The sequence below is a fragment of the Borostomias antarcticus genome (assembly GCF_949987555.1).
Source record: "Borostomias antarcticus genome assembly, chromosome: 21".
Classification (NCBI taxonomy): domain Eukaryota; kingdom Metazoa; phylum Chordata; class Actinopteri; order Stomiiformes; family Stomiidae; genus Borostomias; species Borostomias antarcticus.
Genome location: NC_140254.1, coordinates 1418959 through 1438958, shown reverse-complemented (window position 1 = coordinate 1438958; position 20000 = coordinate 1418959). Strand labels below are relative to the sequence as shown.

The 20000-nt window shown below is 48.8% G+C and overlaps 1 protein-coding gene across 1 annotated transcript in view; it reads left to right on the top strand.

Annotated features, from left to right (window-relative positions):
• The window catches only part of arhgef2a (Rho guanine nucleotide exchange factor (GEF) 2a), a gene marked incomplete at its 5' end in the record, with an annotated part of 36822 nt that overhangs the window by 3702 nt on the left and 13120 nt on the right, over positions 1 to 20000 (top strand). Inside the window, 7 exons of the mRNA XM_084455525.1 lie at positions 11507 to 11669; positions 12564 to 12631; positions 13174 to 13231; positions 13427 to 13559; positions 14359 to 14468; positions 14658 to 14801; positions 19083 to 19333. Of these exons, the coding sequence (XP_084311651.1) occupies positions 11507 to 11669; positions 12564 to 12631; positions 13174 to 13231; positions 13427 to 13559; positions 14359 to 14468; positions 14658 to 14801; positions 19083 to 19333 (927 nt within the window). The remainder of the gene's footprint in view (positions 1 to 11506; positions 11670 to 12563; positions 12632 to 13173; positions 13232 to 13426; positions 13560 to 14358; positions 14469 to 14657; positions 14802 to 19082; positions 19334 to 20000) is intronic.

Here is a 20000-nt window from a genome sequence, read left to right as displayed (position 1 = left end):
GCACAACGTGCCACTACACTACACTGAATGTACACTCCGAGGAATGTACCACTGGCCTCCAGCAGAGGGCAGTCACTCTATGACCGTGAGACCTGGTTAGGCTGCCCGTCTGCTCCCTGACTCCTGTATGTGACTAGCAGGTTCCAGACTCTGACGCAGTAATGCAGTGTGTTCATCACACAGGGAACTGTAGTCTTCGACGTCTCTCATAAAGCAGGACGCAACTCCCTGAGTCAGTCTGATTCAGTCGATACTTAGTCACCTCGAATCCTGGAAAACATCCCAAAGCAGACGTGACATTTAACGAGAATTTTTTTTATTTACTTATTCTTTCCTCCGACTCTCTCCCAAGCCCCTAAAACATCCCGTGCCTCTCTCTCTCTCTAAAATACACACGTGCAAACACAAACACACACACACACACACAGAAAGGTCCAGCCTGGCTGAGTGCCATGGGAACATGCCATTGGCAGCTTATCACATGCCCCGGGGGAGTCTGGCCAATAAGTGGACTTTCACGTCAAGCTCAAAATAGTTGTATATCCTAAATTATCCACTGTAAAACAAAAGTATTGACAGTAACAGTATTGTGCATCAAGGTCACTGTGAGTGCTTAGACTATGGAACTCAGCCAATGATAGGATGACGGGCTGAAATCAGACAGGCTGTTTGCTTTATTTAGTTTAAGATGACTGTGTATCCGTGACAATTTCTTCACAACAGTCTAGTCAGGCTTTCGAGTTTGAGATTGCGCAACGTGGTGTGGTCAGACAGTGCTCGGATAGCTGTGTGAAACCAGTCTAACAAACAGCTGCCGTGGTGTGTTTTAATGGCTGGTTCCATCTCACAGACAAGCTACTTTCTGTACAGCTGAAATGTGGAGTTTAAGACTTACTGTTGGGCGCACGCAGTATTGAGATCGCGATGTCATTGTTTACTCTGTGGTATCGTTTACTGGCTCTCTTGAGGCTCACCGGCTTTATTTTGCTTTTGTTGTAAGTAACGTTAGGAGTCATATCATGTTCCTCAGCGTGCGCAGGCTGGTGCTAACCAGGGCCAGAGGCCTAATCAGCTGCTGGGATATTTCATCATGATCGTCTGATAGACCCTCCAGGCCCTGTTTAAATGAGATCTCTATATGTGTGTGCTTGTTGTTCTTGTTGTTGTCTGTAGCTTACATTAGAACAAGAGATTCATTTGGGCCAACTATTTTTTAAAGCCTACAGCAAGGACTCCTCATCCATCTAATCCCTTTATAATTCATAATTCCAATCTATTCTAATCTATTCTGTCCCTCCCTCCCACTCGATGTCCCTGTGTATGGTGTCTGCTCCAGAGGACATCCTTTCTGGCTGATAAGCCTTCTTGTCACCTCTCAACCCCTCTTTGAAGTTCACCTCACCAGTGTCACTCCACTAATATTTACAGTTTACATTTTTGCATTTTAGCCATTTAGCAGATACTTTTATCCAAAGCAACTAGCTATTTTCTTTTACAATAAGTACATAACACACTGTATTAGCCAGCGGGCAGGTTGGATGGCGTGGGTGGGCGGGTTGGATGGCGTGGGTGGGCGGGTTGGATGGCGTGGGCGGGCGGGTTGGATGGCGTGGGCGGGCGGGTTGGATGGCGTGGGTGGTCAGGTTGGATGGCGTGGGCGGGCGGGTTGGATGGCGTGGGTGGTCAGGTTGGATGGCGTGGGCGGGCGGGTTGGATGGCGTGGGTGGGCGGGTTGGATGGCGTGGGCGGGCGGGTTGGATGGCGTGGGTGGTCAGGTTGGATGGCGTGGGCGGGCGGGTTGGATGGCGTGGGTGGTCAGGTTGGATGGCGTGGGCGGGCGGGTTGGATGGCGTGGGCGGGCGGGTTGGATGGCGTGGGCGGGCGGTTTGGATGGCGTGGGCGGGCGGGTTGGATGGCGTGGGCGGGCGGGTTGGATGGCGTGGGCGGGCGGGTTGGATGGCGTGGGCGGGCGGGTTGGATGGCGTGGGCAGGTTGGATGGCGTGGGCGGGCGGGTTGGATGGCGTGGGCGGGCAGGTTGGATGGCGTGGGCGGGCGGGTGGCTCTACGGCCGTCTCTTTCTCTCGGTGGTTGTGTGAGTAGACCTATGATGACACAACAGTGTTTTTGTATTCACAGCGACGTGTGCTGCTTAGCAGATGTTTCCTCCGCCCCTCTTCCACCCCCCCTCTCCTGCGGCCCCTCCTCACGGGCAGACCCATGTTACCTGCGTGGCGGTTTTGGCCGAGCCTCGGAGCTGAACCACGGGGTTTGTGGGTGAAGGCTCCCAGCACCTGGTCGTTATCTCACAGGAGCACAAGCTGCGCAGCATTGAGACACCTACACATTCCAGGCTGAAAATACATCCGGTGACACACAGACGCGCACGCACACACACACGCACAAATTCAATAAAGTGTGACAATTAAGTGATTTGACTTGATGTACAGGATACACATGCACACACATGCGCAAGACACACAAACACACACAAACATACACACACACACACATTTTCGGCTCTCCCAAAGCGGCGCAGCTCTGCAGCAGAGTGGTAACCCACGGCAACGCTCTGGTCTGCCACCAACCAGATTCGCTAGTTGCTGTTGAGGAAAGGCCTGGTCGAGAGGCAGCTCCGCCAAGCGTGACGCACCGCCACTCGGTCACATTACACGTGTGTGTGTGCGAGTGTGTATGTGCGTGTGTGTATGTGTGTGTGTATCTGCTGCTGCCGCCTATTAGCACATCCGTGAGAGTCAAGATCCTTCACTCCCACACTGACTGCCTGAGAAAAAGCCTTACATAATATTTAGCGGTGTTAGCATGCTGTACTCATGCAACAGGACCCATAGAAAGCAGGGCCCGATAGCAAACTTCAAACCTGCGCCATTTCATCTTTTCAGATTGTAAGTGAATCATTTGAATCTCAGGACAGCTCCATCCTCCTGCAGTAGACTATTACCTCAGCTGTGGAGCCAAAATGGAGGTCTCGGCATAAGTACCCCAGCACAATCCAGTCGGCTGATGCTCACCACATCTATCCTCAGGCAAAGTAATGACACCAATACCATAGTCATGAGCTAGCTTCTAGCTTTGGTGATGTAAGGTTGAGACAGTGCCGGCAGGCTGAACTCAAACATTCTGTGAAGTTGAGGTGACCTAAACACACACACACACACACCCCCCCCCCACACACACACACACACGAGTTTGGTCACAAAGAGTGCAAACATTTCTGTTAACCCCTAACCTTTAATACTCTAATGATAAAAGGACCATTGTGTTGTACTACCTTGTTTTTTCTGAGCCTTAAACACAAGACTGTCTGTCTAATGGGGGGGAAGGGAAGTTGGACAAGAGAAGAGGAGGGGAGTTAGAGAGCGAGGGGAGTGATCACATGACCTTAGTGGAGGTCCGCCCATGGAACACTCCTCTTTAACTCATTCTAATAGATGAGAGGGGCTTCTAGAGAGAGGAACTTGGTTGGAAAAGTAAATACAAGGACGACAGGGAGAAAGGATTCTTCACCAAAGATAGGTGAGGAATTAGGTTTGAACCCAAAAAACAGAACCACTAGTTAAGGTTCTGATGAGCCAGTGGCTATTGCTTACCTGTCCTTCTAAAGGTCTACTCTACACCCAGTCCTTATAAAAGTCTACTCTACATCCAGTCCTTCTAAAAGTCTACTCTACATCCAGTCCTTCTAAAAGTCTACTCTACATCCAGTCCTTATAAAAGTCTACTCTGCATCCAGTCCTTATAAAAGTCTACTCTACATCCAGTCCTTATAAAAGTCTACTCTACATCCAGTCCTTCTAAAGGTCTACTCTACATCCAGTCCTTATAAAAGTCTACTCTACATCCAGTCCTTATAAAAGTCTACTCTACATCAGTCCTTATAAAAGTCTACTCTACATCAGTCCTTATAAAAGTCTACTCTACATCCAGTCCTTATAAAAGTCTACTCTACATCCAGTCCTTATAAAAGTCTACTCTACATCCAGTCCTTATAAAAGTCTACTCTACATCCAGTCCTTATAAAAGTCTACTCTACATCCAGTCCTTATAAAAGTCTACTCTACATCCAGTCCTTATAAAAGTCTACTCTACATCCAGTCCTTATAAAAGTCTACTCTACATCCAGTCCTTATAAAAGTCTACTCTACATCCAGTCCTTATAAAAGTCTACTCTACATCCAGTCCTTATAAAAGTCTACTCTACATCCAGTCCTTATAAAAGTCTACTCTACATCCAGTCCTTATAAAAGTCTACTCTACATCCAGTCCTTATAAAAGTCTACTCTACATCCAGTCCTTATAAAAGTCTACTCTACATCAGTCCTTATAAAAGTCTACTCTACATCCAGTCCTTATAAAAGTCTACTCTACATCCAGTCCTTATAAAAGTCTACTCTACATCCAGTCCTTATAAAAGTCTACTCTACATCAGTCCTTATAAAAGTCTACTCTACATCCAGTCCTTATAAAAGTCTACTCTACATCAGTCCTTATAAAAGTTTACTCTACATCCAGTCCTTATAAAAGTCTACTCTACATCCAGTCCTTATAAAAGTCTACTCTACATCCAGTCCTTATAAATGTCTACTCTACATCCAGTCCTTATAAAAGTCTACTCTACATCAGTCCTTATAAAAGTCTACTCTACATCAGTCCTTATAAAAGTCTACTCCACATCCAGTCCTTATAAAAGTCTACTCCACATCCAGTCCTTATAAAAGTCTACTCTACATCCAGTCCTTATAAAAGTCTACTCTACATCCAGTCCTTATAAAAGTCTACTCCACATCCAGTCCTTATAAAAGTCTACTCCACATCCAGTCCTTATAAAAGTCTACTCTACATCCAGTCCTTCTAAAAGACTACTCCACATCCAGTCCTTCTAAAATACTACTTTACATCCAGTCCTTATAGAAGTCTACTCTACATCCAGTCCTTATAAAAGTCTACTCTACATCCAGTCCTTCTAAAAGACTACTCCACATCCAGTCCTTATAAAAGTCTACTCTACATCCAGTCCTTATAAAAGTCTACTCTATATCCAGTCCTTATAAAAGTCTACTCTACATCCAGTCCTTATAAAAGTCTACTCTACATCCAGTCCTTATAAAAGTCTACTCTACATCCAGTCCTTCTAAAGGTCTACTCCACATCCAGTCCTTATAAAGGTCTACTCTACATCCAGTCCTTATAAAAGTCTACTCTACATCCAGTCCTTCTAAAGGTCTACTCCACATCCAGTCCTTATAAAGGTCTACTCTACATCCAGTCCTTATAAAAGTCTACTCTACATCCAGTCCTTATAAAGGTCTACTCTACATCCAGTCCTTATAAAAGTCTACTCTACATCCAGTCCTTATACAAGTCTACTCTACATCAGTCCTTATAAAAGTCTACTCTACATCCAGTCCTTATAAAAGTCTACTCTACATCCAGTCCTTATACAAGTCTACTCTACATCAGTCCTTATAAAAGTCTACTCTACATCCAGTCCTTATACAAGTCTACTCCACATCCAGTCTCTCCAGCTCTCCTTCAGGCTGGGTGGGGGGGCTTCTATAAACTCCAGCTCACTTTGAACTTGTAACAAGCTATAAACTCCCACCCTCTAATTCAGTAGGCAGAGTTCTCCTCTGGCAGGGAAACGTGGCCCCAGATGTTGTTAACGTAGTGTTGCCATGGAGGCCAACGGTTATACCCTCTCCTGAAAATGTGCTAAATTTTGCTTCATCCTTAATGAAGGTCACAACATAGTTTACAATGCACATGTACATTTGTATTATATTCCTGTTCTAATAGGCTATATTTTGAGGTATAGTTAAGAGCCTTTTTAGAGGTTCATGTTCTTTTTAGGTTCAGATTAATATATTATTCAACTGTAGTATATTCACACATGCTTTACTTTAGGTCTACACTATAGGTTAATATTATATTTTATATTATAGTGTTTATTCAGGAACTTAGAAAGGAACTGATAAGCAACTGTGGAGAGGAGCAGGACAAAGAATACATTTCAAATTTCTCTGTAAAGCGCATTGTGTTGCCTCTGGGTATGAAATGCGCTATACAAATAAAGCTTTGATTGATTGATTGATTGAAATGTTGCTGCATGTGGAAAATAAAATCTCTTGAACATTATACTGTACACGTGCATTTGAAATGTATTGAACATCCAAGGTAGGCTATTTGCTCAGCTAGCATTGCAGATGGGGTCCATATGGGTTAAACGCGGGTTGGAAATATCTGTCCCAATTGGGTTTGTCCGCGGTTTCCACAGTGGCCCCACCTGGGTTAGCCCACACGGGCTTAAAATGGGATCCCATTTCAAGCCCATGTGGATGATGAACCCAGGTGGAAACCGCAGACAAACCCACTTGGGACCCAAATTTCCAGGCCGCGTTTAAAGGGCCCCACCTGTTAGTGCTGCCTGGGCACTGTTGAGTTTTATTCCTCTGTAGTCATGTGAGCAGAATCGCGTCGAGGTAGTTGACCGGTCCTGCATGCCTATTTTGTGGCTCGTTTGCTATTGGGGCGTGGATGCGGTGAGACCGTTGAGCAATGAGCTAGAGGTTGTTATGAAACCAGCGAGCCCTCCTCCGGTAGGCGCGGTTTTGGGTCAGACTCAAACTACTGATGGAAAAAAAAGCACAGCGACGCGAATTTCCTGTATGAGAAAAGCCACACCTGCTCGCTCAGCAGAGACCTAGGCTACTGTGGAACTGGACAGGGAGAATAACGCGCGTTAAAGACTACAGTGCTTTTCTTCTTCAGTTTCGCTTGTAGATATTTTCCACAACAATATAGCCTACCGTTATTTGGAGTTAACTCAAGAAAGCACAGACATAGTTGAAGGTCCTGCGTGCACAGCCAAAAGCGCCTAAAGGATTGATCACATTATAACGGAGCTGGATTCAACCATGTCCAGAGTCGCAGACTTGTCGAAAATTCGACAGGAGAGGATGAGGGATGTCAGTTTAAGGGTGAGTTATGAGATCAATAGTAGGCTAATTGATTGCCTGTTAATTATTTACTGTGCTTTACAGTAGGCTAATACTCGAGTCGAGTAGTTATCAAACTTTTACCAATCAGAACACATATGCTCAGGACAGGAGTGTCTACTAAGTAGGCATTCCACGTTCGCAGTAGCAGTTGTAGCCTACTGTAGTAAAGTGATCAGTTTCTGAACAATCAAAATGTAGTCATAGCAGAAGCTGTTGGTTTTCAGGAAGTTTGCGCAACAAGGGAAGATACTTTTGGCTACTCGAGGAAAAGACGCACATTGATGACCATCGCCGGTGCTGTTGTTCCGTCTACATTTTCTTTTTATGTTCACAATTAGTCTACATGCAATTGTGGTGTGTGTGTGTGGGGGTTTATTGATTGATTGAGAGAGAGAGAGAGAGAGAGGGAGAGAGAGAGAGAGAGAGTGGGAGAGAGAGAGAGAGAGAAAGAGAGAGAGAGAGAGAGAGAGAGAGAGGGAGAGAGAGAGAGAGAGAGAGAGAGAGGGAGAGAGAGAGAGAGAGAGGGAGAGAGAGGGAGAGAGAGGGAGAGAGAGAGAGAGAGAGAGAGAGAGCATAGCGCGCACCCAACCTCATACCATTGAGAGAGCGGAGCGCGCGCCCGCTCATCAGAGCATCTCTTTATGGGGGAACGAGTAAGTGAATAAGAGACATACAGTATGTTGCTAAAGGCGACTCTCTTATATGTAGCCTACCTAGCATTTGAACCCAAATATATTGACATTGACATTTATAACTGGTTACAAGACATTTATAACTGGTTACAAGACAACACCCAATACATTCGATTATCTACACAGAGATACTGTGCCACAGTACAGATGTGCACAATGTCAGATAAATGTCCGACCAACTATATACTTATGGTCTGTTACAAAATGTCCTGTCTGTATGCGTATTACATGAGTATTACTGATGACAATTATCACAGATGAGTAATGCTCCTGAAGCACTGGTCTAGGCTTGCATGTGTGGGTGTCTGACTTGATTGAGATTCTCTATGCGAGACAAGAATATAATAGAGTGGAGATGAGTGTATTCCCTGTGTGTGTGTGTGTGTGTGTGTGTGTGTGTGTGTGTGTGTGTGTGTGTGTGTGTGTGTGTGTGTGTGCGTGTGTGTGCGTGTGTGTGTGCGTGCGTGTGTGTGTGTGTTTGTGTTTATCTGTGTGCTTGTGCAATTAGGGTAGAGTTTTTAGTTCTTATACAGCAGGCCTTTGAAAGAGGAGTTGCATGTGCATGTCTAAAGGAGGTGTCCTCATGCAAGCTCTTTGTGAGTGTGGTAAAAGTGTGTGTGTGTGTACGTGCGCATGTGTGTGTGTGTTTGACTATAGCAACGGTTGCCATAGAAATGCCACTCTGTCGGCGTGATAGGATCTGCTTTCTCAGTACAGTGGATGACTGAGAAAACGTTGGCTTCCCAGTAGCGTACGAGCCACACTCTCACCCTCCACTCAGCAGCAGCCTCTAACACCAGTCTATAGGGCCTACAGAAGATACTATCCTCACTTATACCAGGTTCAAATGATTTTCAGGGTTTCACTAACTACAGTAACTACCCGCTGACAAATGCCAACCAAGTATCCAACATGGTTCCAACATGAACAAGACCGCGGCAGCTCACAGAGCTAAAGCCTTGGTATTGTATATGTGGACAGACATGAGCCTTTTTTTTTATTTTTTTTATCTCACCTTCATGCAGATAGTTACATAAGGATTTGATAAAGATAAGTTCAATTTACATTGAGTTAACATGCAGATCACAACAACTAGAGCAACGATGCCGGCGCTGCGGAATCTTCATTTGGGCTCGTTCACTGCGGCGTGGAACTTGTTAACGGCGAAGAGCACTGTTTCCTACTGGAGCAGAGTAGGAGGGAGAGATAGGAGAGCAGCAATCTCTCGTTCACTGGGGGAACTGTGTAGGAGAAGGTGCAGTGTGTAGGCGTGAATGTGTTTGGAGGAAGAGGGCCGAGGGCGAAGGACAGAAGAAAGAGAAAGAGAAGTGTGGAGGATGTGACGACAGGTGTGATTCAGTGCAGTGATTCACGCCGGGCACCGGGCTTCATCTGGGAGCTTTCGTCGGAGAGCTATGGATTTCCTTTGAACGGCCAGAACATTCCATGACAGTGAGCGACTCTCCGTCCACACACGTCCTGTCCCCCGTCCCCATCCACACACGCCCCGTCCCCAGTCCCCGTCCACACACGGCTGTCCCTGGTCCGTCTCGGGAACTAGACTCGGTCGTCTCCTTGTCCTGCTGTGTGGTACCAGTATGTCGGTCAGGAAGGCTAAACTTAAATCATCCACAGGCTCCAATCTGCCATCATCCCAGAGGACAGAAACCAGGCTACAGGGCCACCTCAATCCACACAGAAGCACACTTTGCTCCTAAAACTGGAACGCACACACACACACACACACACACACACACACTCACACCCATGCCGCTATGACTCAGTTCGTCAGTGGAGGTTTGGTACATTATTGGTACATTCATTCTGTGTGCCTGTTTGAATGTGTGTGTGTGTGTGTGTGTGTGTGTGTGTGTGTGTGTGTGTGTGTGTGTGTGTGTGTGTGTGTGTGTGTCCGTCTGTCTGTCTGTCTGTCTGTATGTGTCCATTTGTGACTCAGTGCAGAAAGAAATCGAGCTGATAACGAAAATCTTCTCCACAGACTTTTTTTCTTTGGTACATACCTTGACACATTTTTAACTTGTAATGACAGTGCAGACTACAGTTCCTCCAGCCAACACAGCATAGTGAGATGTACAGTATAGTGAGATGTACAGTATAGTGAGATGTACAGCATAGTGAGATGTACAGTATAGTGTCTCTCACTTTACCTCCTCCCTCCCTGCCAAGCGTACTGCCCAGTCTCAGACTTAAGATAATTCTACATCACCTGACTACACACATAAAATGGAGAGGCAGGCACAACCTTGATTATAAAGGAACGGCCTGCGTCTCATCAGAGAGGACTAATTATAAGCATGACTCAGGAATATTAGTGAAACCTACTTTGGTAGCCTACTTTACATTGAACAATTAGCCCTACAGCATCACAGGGCCTGTTTATACTGGTGACATTTTCCAGGTCCAACTTTTTTGATTGAGCTTCATGGGTATTAAAGGATGAGGTTATGCCAAAATGACTCTAATTTCCTCAGACGGTAAATGTAGGTGTTAGCTGTTTTTTTTCTCATTTAGGTGTTGCTATAGCCACAGAACAACCTATGTTTTGATGAATATTAAGGCAAACGGAAGCCAAGGGATGTATGAACAGCATTGATGATCATTCTAGCTCAGTTCATTTATGCTGGGTAAACAAGTGTTTTTTGGAGCCCCCTTCATAGGCTGTTCAGGATTCTGGCTGTTAGTCACAGCTGTGCATGTTGCTGCCAGGGATACGATGTTGGAGAGCATTCTACTGTCCAACCTGGCAACCCAGGTGCAGTTTCTCTTTTATTCCTGCCCATGTGACGTTCATATGAAGTTCACAGGAAGTCCTCAACTTTTCCTCACAAGAGCAGCTGTCTGATGACAAACAGAAGAAATGGTTGGACAGAAGGGAAAACAGAAACAAATCTACTGTGTGTGGAAGATAGAGTAGGCCTATGTCAGTCATCTCTCGTATTCCTCATCTCTCTTTCCCTCTCTCTCTCTCTCTCTCTCTCTCTCTCAAAGTAATTCATATTCTTTATTGGCACAACCAAAGATAATGTATATTCCCTCTCTGTCGCTTGCCTTCTTAAAATCCGTTTTATATTGCCCTCCCTGCCATTTGGCACTGTTGCCTTGACAACAGTTCACCCTGCCCTCCGCAGTCTTAAAAGAGGAAGTTTTCATCTTCTGTTTCCTGTGCAGGATGTCGACATGGAAACATACAAAAACACTCAAGCTATTAGAGGAAAAAGACACTCACTAAACAGCTTGATTCCTATTTGAAGAGAGATTTGGGGGTATAAAAGATAGTATTCCTGTATTATATTATGTAGAAATTAGGGATGCAATGCTACAGTTATCCCACGGTTCAATACATACCTCGGTTTGTCGTCGCGGTTTCGGTATGTGTTTTGTGCGTACAGTAAGGAGAAAAAAATGCTATTATTTTCAAATTTATTTATTTATTTAGCTTATTACTTAATGGGACTTTTCCATTCAGAGACATTCCAGAATATACCTGTGTATTGTATAATATAAATAATCCTTTATTATGGTTATTGGCACTTCGGGCCTCACTTTTTTCTTGGAGTCTTTCTCCAGTTCAGCAGTACGAAATGCATGGAAAGTAATAAACCGAAAATTCACAATCCCGCAAGTGTGCATTGAACCGTGGTACTGACTACGGTACGATATTATACCGAGAACCACGGCGTCCCTAATAGAAATCGCCTCATCGCCTTTGTGTGTCACTCCTTGACTCACCCGGCCTGTTTTCCCCTCTCTCTATCCTGTGTTCACCCCCCTCCCAGAATAAGGAGAAGGAGCGCATGAGGGAGCGAGAGAAGGAGGCGCGGGAGAGGGAGGCGCGCTACAGTAACGGTCACCTCTTCACCTCCCTCACAGTGTCTGGCACCACTCTCTGTTCCGCCTGCAACAAGAGCATCACCGCCAAGGAGGCCCTCAGCTGCCCCAGTGAGCACCGCCGCCTCAGCGCCACCTGACAGCGCTAATATTAGAACAGGATAGCGCACCGTCGGCACATCTGTCAAGGCAGTCGAGGCCGAAATGTGGCTTTTGCTCAGCTCTCGTATCACTGCCCACAGGCACGCTCTGCACCATCCCCATCAGCACACTCCTAAGGGGACATGAGTTGATATGGCAGCCAAACCAAATGTCTCAATGTGTACTGTATGCATCGGAGGTATTGGAGATACCTCTACCTTTAATATCAGAGATAGTGAACCCCCTGTTGTTCTACAGGCTCCTGGGGGCCTGTCTGGCTGTGACGGCTGTGGGGAGGAGCTTCTGAGAGGGAGGGGAGGAGCTTCTGAGAGGGGGGGGGAGCTTCTGAGAGGGGGGAGGAGCGTCTGAGAAGGGGGAGGAGCTTCTGAGAGGGGGGGAGGAGCTTCTGAGAGGGAGAGAAGGGATTCTGTTTTTCTCTTGCCCAGCTCGTTCGATGGAAGTCAATAATCAGGCTCGGTCGCTGGCATTTTGTCAGAGAACAGTTCACTTATTTATAGAGGGCTGCACCACAGTCTACACTAATTAGATGATTTGAGAATATGTGTGACACGCACACACACACACACAAACACACACAGAAGCAGCTTTACTCTGGCGTTAAACTAGGTGAGAGGGTTCAGAAACCCCCTGGGTCCCTACCTTCCCTAGTTCTGAGTCTCACTTCCTGTCACAGAGCTCTGCACAGGAAGTGAAACTGATTGAAAACAATGGACACAAGTCCGCCAGGAAGAGATGAGAGAGAGAGAGAGGAGTCGGGCGAAAGACAAAGGATTTAAAGGGAGGAGTGAGAAAGAGAAGTTGGGAAATAAAGAGTCGCCCACATGTTTCCCTTGCTCCCCACAGCCTGCAGTGTCACCATCCATAATCGCTGTCGAGACACGTTGCCTAACTGTGCCAAAATGAAACAAAGGGTAAGACGACACGTAACATTTCTTTATCCTAAGTTGTGATATATTTTGACAACAGTACAGTAACAAATAGGTAGGGCTGGGTTAAAAAAAAAACAGAATCGATTCATGAATCCCAAAATCGATCTTTTATTTAATGAATGAAAGAATAAATGAAGCAATGAATAGTTCATTAATTCATTCAATGATTCATTCATTCATTCATTTTTGGAAATCAGTATCGATACCCAGCCGTAGCAGGCCTATTGATGTCTTGCATAACTTGGCAGTCATGTAATTAAGGTTACAGCAAAAAAGTAACACTAACCAAATCGATGTTGAATCGAATCAAATCGAATTGAATCGTGATAATCGATTCTGAACCTTGTGACGACGAATAGGTTTCTGTACTGTTTATACTAAATATACAGTGGATCCGAAGTAACGTTTCCATCACAGCTTCACAGCAACAGTGGACATTATTCTATACAGTACATCTGTATATTTACAGTTGATTTCTCATGTGATCTTATTGTGTGTTCTGATATAACTCTTCATGTCCACAGCAACAGAAGATGGCACTCATGAGGAACAACGCTTCAAATGTTACACTTCGCACTAAAAGTGAGTCTATCACACAAATGGGCAAACACGCTTCCATGGAGTGCACATACACACACACACACAAACCCAAACTTACACACACATTCTCACACTCATTTTTCATAACGCTATATTCTATGAAGGGGCTAATAAAGTAATGTCACACAAATATCTACAGTAATTACTCCTCCTCTTTTCATCACCCGCCCCCCCCAGCGCCCATGATGAGGGAACGGCCCAGCTCAGCCATCTACCACTCAGACAACCTCCGCCAATCACTGCTGGGCTCGCGCCGCGGCCGCTCCGGCCTCTCCATCTCCAAGAGTGTCTCCACCAATAATATTGCAGGGTGAGTTCTGACTCCGCCTGCCCATTGGTCCATACAAGAGAAAGGGGTGGGAATACAGGTAACCCATGAATATGATTGGTGGATGGGATTACTGTGTTGGATGTTTTCAAAGAAAATGTGTTGGAACTGGAACACAGGACATTTTATAGTCTTGACAGAATGTCGGTGGCATAGCAAGGTTTTCAACGGTTCGCCCAACTTATAGTTTGGTCCATAAAATAAATACACCCAGATTGAAAATAAACCTATCAATAAAGTAACAGGATTATGGCATACCAGTTTTCAATGGAATAGATAATGAAGTCAATATGATAGAGGAGTGGTGTTGTAATGCATTTCCAGAATCATTTTAACCCACCCATGGTATATGCCTCATCTTTGTGTGTGTGCGTGTGTGTCAGGACACGAGCATGAATAGTGTTATTCACAGTGATCAAACATTTGGTACGTATTGTGCAATGTGCCATTGTAACTGTGTTGTGTTGTTTTTGTGTGTGTGTTTGTGCATCCTCTCTGAATGTCATGCGTGTAACTGCATTTATATCTGTGTTTATGTTTGTTTGTTTGTTTCTACCTGCATGTGTGCATACTCTGTGTTTGGATGGATGTTTTGACATCTGCATGTGATGTATGCTATACGTGTGTGTGTGTGTGTGTGTGTGTGTGTGTGTGTGTTTGCACGTGTATGTATCTGTGTTTGTGTTTTGCTGTGTGTGTGTGTGTGTGTGTGTGTGTGTGTGTGTGTGCGTGCGTGTGTGTGCGTGTGTGTGTGTGTGTGTGTGTGTGTGTGTGTGTGTAGGAGCCTGAATGATGACTCTCCTCTGGGGCTGCGCAGGATCCTGTCCCAGTCCACAGACTCGCTCAACTTCAGAAACAGAGCCATGTCCATGGAGTCCCTCAACGACGAGGGTAAGAGAGAGAGAACACACACAGTCTAGGTCTCAGAGGGGACACTAACACACCCTCCTTGTGATGCTGCCAATATGTGTACAGTTTGGATCAAGTGACAGTAAAACCGTTTTTAGGAGTCAGGACAGTGATGGATGGATGAGTGAATGAATGAGGGTTTCAATAGAGTATGTGCTATTGCACTCTTAGGAGAAGTGTATTACGCCTCTATGCTGGAGGAGATGGAGATCGAGGGGCGGGACTTCGAGGCGGACTCCTGGAGCATGGTGGTGGACTCCTCCTACCTGCAGACGCACCGCAAAGACGTCATCAAGAGACAGGACGTCATCTACGGTGAGAGCCTCCTCCAGCTAGCACCGCCTACCACCTCCTCCAACTAGCACCGCCTACCACCTCCTCCAACTAGCACCGCCTACCACCTCCTCCAACTAGCACCGCCTACCACCTCCTCCAACTAGCCCCGCCTACCACCTCCTCCAACTAGCACCGCCTACCACCTCCTCCAACTAGCACCGCCTACCACCTCCTCCAACTAGCACCGCCTACCACCTCCTCCAACTAGCACCGCCTACCACCTCCTCCAACTAGCACCGCCTACCACCTCCTCCAACTAGCACCGCCTACCACCTCCTCCAACTAGCACCGCCTACCACGCCCTACCCCTCCATCTCATCTACCTCTGCCTACCCCTCCATCTCATCTACCTCTGCCTATTCCTCCATCTCATCTACCTCTGCCTATTCCTCCATCTCATCTACCTCTGCCTATTCCTCCATCTCATCTACCTCTGCCTATTCCTCCATCTCATCTACCTCTGCCCCACACTCCAACTCTACCTCTGCCCAACACTCCAACTCTACCTCTGCCTATCCCTCCAACCAGTGCTTCGTTTGTAAGTCAGGAGGTCCTGGAACACAGCCTGTATACGTATGTGCATGCATGCATGCGCCATTTTTTGTTAGCTGTGCGCTTTACAGTAACGTAATCATTATGCCAAAACGACACCAAAAACTATTAAACCAGCATACCGGTATATTTCCCCATCGAAGTGTCCTCACCAACTCCCTAGCCTACTCACGTCCTCATCTCCACCTCTCTCCCCGAATCCAAGTTCTCTTCATCATTCCTCTTCTCGTTCTAGCAATCTTTTTATTTTTCTTTCAATCTTTGCTTTTGCTACCTGTGCTGTCGCCACTCTGTTCCACCGAAATGACTTTGGTCTGCTTTAGTGCTCAGGGTTCCAGCTGGTTTGAAGAAATGAAATACATTTGAATGTCTTTTGGACATTTTACTACTTGGCTCATGACCACTTACGTTAGTCAAAACTCCCACGCGTGCACAAACGTCCCATGGGCAGCCAGCATCACTGCGTGACCTGAGGGATTGACGTCTGTCACGTCTCTGTCATGCATCCAAAATAGGAAATAAAATTTAAAAAAAGACAGAATAGATAACATTAACTATTACACACAATTTAATTTGATATTTTGATAATTACAAACGAGGCGCCGGTCCAATCAAATAGGTCCAAATCTCAGAGGTCCCGGATCTTGTTCCGGCAGGATCCGGCACAAATTAAGCCCCCCTCCCTTCAACCCTGTCTAACCCCTCACCTCTGCCTCTGCCCAACCCTCCACCTCCCTCCACCTCCCTCCACCTCTACCCAACCCTCCACCTCCCTCCACCTCTAGCCAACCCTCCACCTCCCTCTACCTCTACCCAACCCTCCACCTCCACCTCCCTCTACCCAACCCTCTACCTCCCTCTACCTCTACCCAACCCTCCACCTCCCTCCACCTCTACCCAACCCTCCACCTCCCTCTACCTCTACCCAACCCTCCACCTCCCTCTACCTCTACCCAACCCTCCACCTCCCTCCACCTCTACCCAACCCTCCACCTCCCTCCACCTCTACCCAACCCTCCACCTCCCTCTACCCAACCCTCCACCTCCCTCTACCTCTACCCAACCCTCCACCCCCTCTACCTCTACCCAACCCTCCACCTCCCTCTACCCAACCCTCCACCTCCCTCTACCCAACCCTCCACCTCCCTCCACCTCTACCCAACCCTCCACCTCCCTCTACCTCTACCCAAACCTCCACCTCCCTCTACCTCTACCCAACCCTCCACCTCCCTCTACCTCTACCCAAACCTCCACCTCCCTCCACCTCTACCCAACCCTCCACCTCCGGCTCCATCTACCCAACCCTCCACCTCCCTCCACCTCTACCCAACCCTCCACCTCCCTCCACCTCTACCCAACCCTCCACCTCCCTCCACCTCTACCCAACCCTCCACCTCCCTCTACCTCTACCCAACCCTCCACCTCCCTCTACCTCTACCCAACCCTCCACCTCCCTCCACCTCTACCCAACCCTCCACCTCCCTCTACCTCTACCCAACCCTCCACCTCCCTCTACCTCTACCCAACCCTCCACCTCCCTCTACCTCTACCCAACCCTCCACCTCCCTCTACCTCTACCCAACCCTCCACCCCCTCTACCTCTACCCAACCCTCCACCTCCCTCTACCCAACCCTCCACCTCCCTCTACCCAACCCTCCACCTCCCTCTACCCAACCCTCCACCTCCCTCCACCTCTACCCAACCCTCCACCTCCCTCTACCTCTACCCAACCCTCCCTCTACCCAACCCTCCACCTCCCTCCACCTCTACCCAACCCTCCACCTCCCTCCACCTCTACCCAACCCTCCACCTCCCTCCACCTCTACCCAACCCTCCACCTCCCTCTACCCAACCCTCCACCTCCCTCTACCCAACCCTCCACCTCCCTCTACCCAACCCTCCACCTCCCTCCACCTCTACCCAACCCTCCACCTCCCTCTACCCAACCCTCCACCTCCCTCTACCTCTACCCAACCCTCCACCTCCCTCTACCCAACCCTCCACCTCCCTCCACCTCTACCCAACCCTCCACCTCCCTCTACCTCTACCCAACCCTCCACCTCCCTCTACCTCTACCCAACCCTCCACCTCCCTCTACCTCTACCCAACCCTCCACCTCCCTCCACCTCTACCCAACCCTCCACCTCCCTCTACCTCTACCCAACCCTCCACCTCCCTCCACCTCTACCCAACCCTCCACCTCCCTCTACCCAACCCTCCACCTCCCTCTACCTCTACCCAACCCTCCACCTCCCTCCACCTCTACCCAACCCTCCACCTCCCTCCACCTCTACCCAACCCTCCACCTCCCTCCACCTCTACCCAACCCTCCACCTCCCTCTACCCAACCCTCCACCTCCCTCTACCTCTACCCAACCCTCCACCTCCCTCTACCTCTACCCAACCCTCCACCTCCCTCTACCTCTACCCAACCCTCCACCTCCCTCTACCTCTACCCAACCCTCCACCTCCCTCTACCTCTACCCAACCCTCCACCTCCCTCTACCTCTACCCAACCCTCTACCTCCCTCTACCTCTACCCAACCCTCCACCTCCCTCTACCTCTACCCAACCCTCCACCCCCTCTACCTCTACCCAACCCTCCACCTCCCTCTACCTCTACCCAACCCTCCACCTCCCTCTACCTCTACCCAACCCTCCACCCCCTCTACCTCTACCCAACCCTCCACCCCCTCTACCCAACCCTCCACCTCCCTCTACCCAACCCTCCACCTCCCTCTACCCAACCCTCCACCTCCCTCTACCCAACCCTCCACCTCCCTCCACCTCTACCCAACCCTCCACCTCCCTCTACCTCTACCCAACCCTCCACCTCCCTCTACCTCTACCCAACCCTCCACCTCCCTCTACCCAACCCTCCACCTCCCTCCACCTCTACCCAACCCTCCACCTCCCTCCACCTCTACCCAACCCTCCACCTCCCTCCACCTCTACCCAACCCTCCACCTCCCTCTACCTCTACCCAACCCTCCACCTCCCTCCACCTCCACCCAACCCTCCACCTCCCTCCACCTCTACCCAACCCTCCACCTCCCTCCACCTCTACCCAACCCTCCACCTCCCTCTACCTCTACCCAACCCTCCACCTCCCTCTACCCAACCCTCCACCTCCCTCTACCTCTACCCAACCCTCCACCTCCCTCTACCTCTACCCAACCCTCCACCTCCCTCTACCTCTACCCAACCCTCCACCTCCCTCCACCTCTACCCAACCCTCCATCTCCATCTCTCCCTAACCCTCCCCCTCCCTCCACCTCCACCTCTGCCTAACCCTCCACCTCCCTCCACCTAACCGTCCATCTCTCCCCAACCCTCCACCTCCCTCTACCCAACCCTCCACCTCCCTCTACCCAACCCTCCACCTCCCTCCACCTCTACCCAACCCTCCACCTCCACCTCCCTCTACCCAACCCTCCACCTCCCTCTACCCAACCCTCCACCTCCCTCCACCTCTACCCAACCCTCCACCTCCCTCCACCTCTACCCAACCCTCCATCTTCATCTCTGCCCTACCCTCCGCCTCTCCCTAACCCTCCCCCTCCCTCCACCTCCACCTCTGCCTAACCCTCCACCTCCCTCCACCTAACCGTCCATCTCTCCCTAACCCTCCACCTCCCTCCACCTCCATCTCTGCCTAACCCTCTCAGGATGTCGTTTCTAATCGTGTGTGTTCTCCGGGTCCTCAGAGTTGATCCAGACGGAGCTGCATCACGTGCGGACCCTGCGCATCATGGAGCGGGTGTTCCGGCAGGGCATGCTGGAGGAGGTGCAGCTGGAGCCCGGCCTGGTGCACGCCATCTTCCCCTGCCTGGACCGTCTGATGGCGCTCCACGCCCGCTTCCTGGCGCAGCTGCTCACGCGACGCAACCACAGCCTGCAGCAGGGCTCCTCCTACAACTTCACCATCCACCAGCTAGGGGACGTGCTGCTGGAGCAGGTGACACACACACACGCGCGCATACACACACACGCACACACATGCACACACGCACGCGCGCGCACACACGCACACACACGCGCGCATACACACGCACACACACACACGCACGCGCGCGCACACACGCACACACACGCGCGCATACACACGCACGCACACACAAGCACACACGCACGCACACACACACGCATACACACGTACACATGCACACACGCGCGCACACACACAGACACACGCACACACACACGCATACATACACACACAAACACACACACACATACACACGCACGCATACACACGCGCACATACATACGCACGCACACACATACGCACGCACACACACACATACACACACATACACACACATACACACACATACATACACAAACACACACAAACACACACACACACACACATACATAAACAAACACACACACACACACATACATACACACACACACACACACACACACATACATACACAAACACACACACACACACATACATACACAAACACACACACACACACACTTTTGTGGACCCCAGAAAGACTAGCTGTTACCATTTGTGGTGGAAAACGAAAGAGCCTTGCAGCACAACAGGAAAGTGACTCAGCAGAGTCAGACACACCCTGTACACAGCAGGGTCAGACACACACCCTGTACAC